Source organism: Camelina sativa, chromosome 5, assembly GCF_000633955.1.
Source record: "Camelina sativa cultivar DH55 chromosome 5, Cs, whole genome shotgun sequence".
In the NCBI taxonomy this organism is placed as follows: domain Eukaryota; kingdom Viridiplantae; phylum Streptophyta; class Magnoliopsida; order Brassicales; family Brassicaceae; genus Camelina; species Camelina sativa.
The window spans coordinates 5,673,985-5,679,904 of record NC_025689.1 but is presented as its reverse complement, the minus strand read 5'-3'; the positions used below and the strand labels follow the sequence as shown (position 1 = coordinate 5,679,904).

The 5,920-nt window shown below is 37.8% G+C and overlaps 2 protein-coding genes across 2 annotated transcripts; one reads left to right on the top strand and one right to left on the bottom strand.

The window, feature by feature from the left end:
* Window positions 439-2,952, bottom strand: LOC104785683. Its single transcript, XM_010510943.1, has 7 exons — window positions 2,732-2,952; window positions 2,305-2,584; window positions 1,910-2,068; window positions 1,154-1,811; window positions 970-1,076; window positions 817-876; window positions 439-722 (listed from the first exon to the last, which is right to left on the bottom strand). Exons 1-7 carry the CDS (start codon window positions 2,906-2,908, stop codon window positions 688-690), a joined length of 1,476 nt encoding a protein of 491 aa, XP_010509245.1. The 5' UTR covers window positions 2,909-2,952; the 3' UTR covers window positions 439-687.
* On the top strand, window positions 4,705-5,662 carry LOC104785682 (heme-binding-like protein At3g10130, chloroplastic). The gene has a single exon (XM_010510942.2). The coding sequence runs from the start codon at window positions 4,754-4,756 to the stop codon at window positions 5,501-5,503; it is 750 nt and encodes a 249-aa protein (XP_010509244.1). The 5' UTR covers window positions 4,705-4,753; the 3' UTR covers window positions 5,504-5,662.

The following is a 5,920-nucleotide window of genomic DNA, read 5'->3' as shown; positions in this document are numbered from 1 at the left end:
CTAACAAACAACATCGATATATTTTCCTAGTAAATATGTTTGAATCCCTAAAAACATTCATTCAACACTTTATGAAATCTATAACTCTAAATGTGAAAAAAAAACTTTAGTGCATACATCTTGTAACTAGGACTCATGAAGGTTATGGATCACCTCGTGCGAGTGTTACTCATATATTCTGCCGGATCTGCCCAATTCCTTTTCTCTTTTTTGCTTTGACTCTTTATGTTTTGTTTGTTAATAAACATCGAAAAGGACAACACAAGTAGTTGCTCTGTCTCAACAGTTTCATGTTCAAAACTGGAAAAGTTGTTAAAACAAGACCAGAAACTGGAAGTATTTGAATGATATGTGTTGTTCAACAGAAACATTTGGCTGGTGGCCCAAATTAGGTGGACAGAATAAAAAAAAAAAAGTGGAGAAGCTGGAGAAGTACTCTTGGTTTGATTCAGATAGTTTTGGTGGTAAATCAAATAGATACATGAATTGTTAAATCATAACAAGTTACTTCTACTTTTATAGATAGTCGTCATGTAGAGAATTAAGCTACCAAAACTAATCTAACTTAGAGGAAATAATTTATAGTTTACATAACTTACATTTAGAACTAGCTAGGAGCCAACCAAAGGGCTACTTACTACATTCTCACATTACATCTGAAAATGATCTAAGTTGGAGCTCTCAAAATCAGTCAATTGTGGCTCTCTGTCTGCAATTCTTGGCTGCATATAGAAGAAATTGTCATGTCAGGACAAAAAGATACATGATTGAGATCTCTAGTATGGTTATATGATCACAGTGAGAATGGGAAATTACCAGGACTTAAGATTCGTAAGCATTTTGTTATAGACTTCACAGTAGTCATGGAGTCAGATCCTGCAAATTGAAACAGTAAGAGTTTATCAGTGAGAACAGCTATAGCATTCTATATATCTAATATATTAAATGAATACAGGACTCTAAACCCACCTTGTGTGTTCATGTCTTTCCCTTGTGTCATTTCTGTTACTGTTGATGTATACTCTGATACAACCTGGTCACTCTCTTGATTCGTGTTTCTTGATTCAGGAGATGACCTGTGATTCAGAATTGGATCTAGTAAGTAAATGGCAGAGTTCAGACGGTATAGTAAGCCAAAGAGAAGAAAATATACCCTGAAGCACTCTCTATGTGGAAATTAGATGGTTGTGGAAGGCAAGGGTCTGGCATTTCTTCACAACCAAGATCGAAATCGACTAGTAGCTCCGAAAATGAAAAGTCTTCACTCAGAAGATCTATGTTGGAAAAATCTATGTCAAACAAATCAGCCTCTGCTTCAGAGCCAGATGAGGAAGTTGAAACCATGTCAGCAGTAACAGGTGCATCTAAGTGCATTGTGGCTTCAGTGTCATCGAAGTTGAGCCTTCCTTTCACATGATCTCTTTTAGTCGACATTTTCAGATTAGACTTCACAGGCGAAAACGAAGAAACCATATGGCTCCTTTCCACTGTATAAGAACCAATTTCTTTGAGAGGACTAACTGTGATTCTCTCTTTGGTAACAATTGTGCAGTTTGTAGGAGTAACTTCTTGCTGGGGACTGACAGACCTATCACTCTGATTAGATGCTTGCTTTTGCGGTGTCCTCGGACAAGCTGAACTGGTCGGAGGAGACAACATGTCTGGTTTGTTAAACAAACACTTTGCCACACTTGGCATAAGATCAGACGACTTACTAGCTACACCGTTGTTCACAGGCATTTTTGTTTCAGATGATGTTTGAAACGTCAAGTAATTAGCCACCTTATCAGCTTGTGTGAGCTTTTTCATCCCTGTATTAAGAAAAAGAAGACACAAATCAAGTTTAAGGATTATGAAGACTTAAAGGTATCATCATCATCACATAAAGAATAAAGTGAAGCACAACTACCTTTCCTAGAAACAGAAGGAGCTCCAAGAGAAACCTCAGGACTCTTTCGCTTTTTGGTTATAGACTGACTTAAACAAGGTGCAGTGAAACTCCCAACCCTTTTATTTCCTGGTAATGATACTGGCATTATTACATTAGCTGTGTTGTACACAGTGCATCCTGTAAAACAAGAACATATATCATTAGCTCCACAAAAACAACATCCAGATTCCAGATACATCAAACCAATATACAAAATCAACCCATTAGTAATGGTTACCAAGTCTATAAATCTATGTCAAACAGCTTCTACATCAAAATCAGAGCTCAAGTAACAATCAAGTTCAACACAAGCAATGATGGTTCCAATTCAGCTCCAGAATAAACCAAAAAGCAGTAAGTAATCTTCAATTTACCTGAAGAAGAGACACCAAAGTTGTTCTGTTTAGAAGTCGAAGCAGTAACCAGTTGGTTATCAGTCGGAGCTACCGCCGCAATCGCCGGAGGAGGAGGAGGTGTAGCGACGGCGGTGGAGTTATAAGCATTCATAACATCCTGCATCCCATTCAATAGATTCTGAACGCGAGATTTCTCTTGGTCAAGTTTCGATTTCTCCTGATCTATCATCATCTTCTCCTTCTTGAGAAAGATGTATTCGTTTAAAATCTCATTCAAAGGTAACAAACTGTTCGGAACCTAAAACGAAATCGAACAAAAAAAAAAACTGTAAGACTCGATGAATCAAATTGAGAAAATGAAAGATAATATCAAATTAAGACTCGGTAATAGATGAATCAAATTAAGAAATTGAAGAGAGAAATTAAAATTGATTGAGGTGCTTACTTCGCGAACAGGAGAGTTAGAGATGAGAGAAGAAGCTTCAGATCTGAAAAGGGAACGGGTTTTTGAGAAGCGATTATCGCAAAGGTATCGATCGACGAGGAACGCGACTTGAATCGGAGTTACTTCACCGTTGCCTATTATACGCTCTGAAGCCTTGGATCTGTTTGTTTTCGCCATTTCTCTCTAAAGATTGTGAATGCGAAGCGAGAGAGAGTGAGAGGAAGAAGATGATTAGAACTTAGAAGAAGAAGACGAAGGAGGGAGGTGAAAAGGAGGAGGGAGCGGGAGATTTTGGAACGGTTTAATTCGATTTTGCCGGGTGATTTCTTGTGGCGGGTGAAGCTAAAATTTTTTCTGTAAAAGGGCCAAAATTGGAAAACCATTTACGTTCACTGAACCGTTCGATTTTAGTGTATTGGACCGTCCGGTTTGGGATGGTTCGTTTGTATTTTTCAATCGTTTGATTAAAAACCCTGTGTTTTTTTGCCTACTAGTAGTAGTTAGTTAAGTTTTTAAAATTTTTGGTCGAAATGTAGTGAAATTAAATTAATCGGTCTATTTAATGTCAAAACCCGGTTATCCCGGTTATTAAGTACTGGTTGAGTGCAGAGTAGAAGAACATGTCGCGGGTTCGAACCTACCTTGGGATTCAGGGATTGTTTAAATTTTAGATTTTCTTTTGTGTTTTCAGTCTTTTGCCCTGTGGCTATCAAATTATCACAAACCGAACTTAAAGGGCTTAATTGAGTCATTATTAGTACATATGCTTTTTTTTTATGTTCCTTGTACAGTTTACATTTGTGTTAACAATTTCATATCCGAGCTCTGTTCCGGATTAATCTTTCGAAAGCGGACAAAATCATATTATCCCATTAGGCCATTATTCTTAAGAATGTGTTACTTAAGTTACTTAGTCTTAAACTTCAATCTTATGTCCAAGAAAATCATTCAAGGAGAAATCAAAACCCAAAAACCAAGATTAAGAACTAAAACAACAACAAAACCATATCAATTGAATTAGGCTAAGACTCAGATCTCAGTGTTTTCTGTTTAGTTGTCTGCAACTCCACTATTTCGGAGATTTTAAGATAGATAACGCAGTATTTTCAATTGACATCATTGATCTGATTCTACAACCATCCAACCAAAACCAAAACAAACAAGGGATTTAATAAGAAACATTGGATCTCAGCTTTTTTATTGTTTTTTCTTCAAAATCCTTTAATAGGAGACTTGCAGAAAGATAACGCAGTATTTTTAACTAACAAATCATCGATCCAATCCTAACACAAATCAAACCAAAAACAATCCGAACATTGAATTGAAAAAAGTAAGAGCATCTCAGAAGTTGAAAACCCCATTTGTTTCTTCACTAGCAATCAAAGTGCAAGGATAACAATTTTTTCGTGAATTCATCACCGATGCTCACCCTACTAAAAACAAACAAAAACCCAAGAAATCTCACAATATAAAACTAAGATCGAACTAGATAAAATCTACCACAACTAGCTTAATCAGAGACGAACGAAAGAATCGGTCAAAATCGCCGTACGAATTTTCTCAGATTCAACCCATTAGGTCGCGAAATATATTTATATATAAGACGCCGAGAAAAAGGGAACCCTACCCTTCTGTTTGGTAACAGATATATTATTAATCCTTAAATATGGAAAGGATACGCTAAACATACGTGCTGTTCTCAAAAAACATACGTGCCGTTTTTAAAATCCACCGAGTACAGTATAATAGTCTCTCAGCTTTGTCGTGGAACCACAACCTCCACGTAACGAATGAATGCTCTGAACTCTGAACCACACAACACAGAAACGTGTCAAACTACTTCTGTAAATTTGTAGTCATAACGCAAGTTAGTAAAACCATCATGACGCGTCTCTGATTATTCAACCCAAATGCCAAAAAAATATGATTTGAGTTATATCAAAAGAAAAAATTGTATCTTCTTCTATAAGTAAACTACTAAACTGAAATATTTTATACTATACACAAAACCTTATCAGATAAATGCTAACCACACGTTTGCGTTTAGTAACCGAAAGAACAAAACTGATAAATACTTCTTCTCCTATGGGAATAGTTTTTGGTAAAACTTACATAATGGGTATGGTTTTTGGTAAAATCGTTGTCGAGACTCCAAAATACACGGTTACTAAATCCGGCGACGGTTACGAGATCCGTGAATATCCACCGGCGGTTGCGGCTGAGGTTACATACGATGCGTCGGAGTTTAAAGGTGATAAAGACGGAGGCTTTCAGGTTTTGGCCAAGTACATAGGCGTGTTTGGCAAACCGGAGAACGAGAAGCCGGAGACGATTGCTATGACTGCTCCGGTGATCACGAAAGAAGGTGAGAAGATTGCTATGACTGCTCCTGTGATCACGAAAGAGAGTGAGAAGATTGAGATGACTTCTCCGGTTGTGACTAAGGAGGAAGGTGATGGACATGGAGGAGGGAAGAAGAAGATGGTTACGATGCAGTTTTTGTTGCCGTCTAAGTACACGAAGGCGGAGGAGGCGCCGCGTCCGACGGATGAGAGGGTTGTGATTAGGGAGGAAGGTGGGAGGAAGTACGGTGTTGTTAAGTTCAGTGGTACTACGTCGGAGAGTGTGGTGAGTGAGAAGGTGAAGAAGCTTACGAGTGATCTTGAGAAAGATGGGTTTAAGATCACAGGCGATTTCGTTCTTGCTAGGTATAATCCTCCATGGACGTTACCACCGTTCAGGACCAACGAGGTCATGATTCCTGTTGAATGAAATGATCCAAAGTGTTGAGCTTTTAGTCTCAAAGAAGTTGTTGTTTCACTTTGTGTGTTTGTAGTTGAAAGAAGCATACCAATAATGTATACAATGTAACCATTTGGTTTTAAATTTTCCTTTAGAATGAGTGAATCAAACAAGAAACTGCTTAATCTTTAGCAAGGGACAAGAACAAGAAATGTTGTGGATTGAAAAAAATTATTCAAAAAAGGGGTTTTGATCATATTAACCGGAGAAAAGCTTAAAGACAATGACAATTAAGTTAAAGAGCATGAGAGGAAGCCTCATGTAATGGCAGGCGTGGATGAGACCAATGATTTGGCCTTTGAGAGAGTTTCTTTTGCCTGTTTGGTGGAGCTCTGCAAGTGTCCATCCTTTGGGAGCTAGAAAACGGTCTTCGTTGAGGATAGCCAG

What these genes read in the sequence shown, in the direction of transcription:
- LOC104785682 (XM_010510942.2), top strand. Translation starts at nt 4,754, where the DNA reads ATGCTAACCACACGTTTGCGTTTAGTAACCGAAAGAACAAAACTGATA.
- LOC104785683 (XM_010510943.1), bottom strand. Translation starts at nt 2,908, where the DNA reads ATGGCGAAAACAAACAGATCCAAGGCTTCAGAGCGTATAATAGGCAAC. An exon ending in CTTTGGTGTCTCTTCTTCAG is followed by an intron (nt 2,069 to 2,304) that starts GTAAATTGAAGA and finishes CTTGTTTTACAG; the next exon opens with GATGCACTGTGTACAACACA. An exon ending in CTTACGAATCTTAAGTCCTG is followed by an intron (nt 723 to 816) that starts GTAATTTCCCAT and finishes TTCTATATGCAG; the next exon opens with CCAAGAATTGCAGACAGAGA.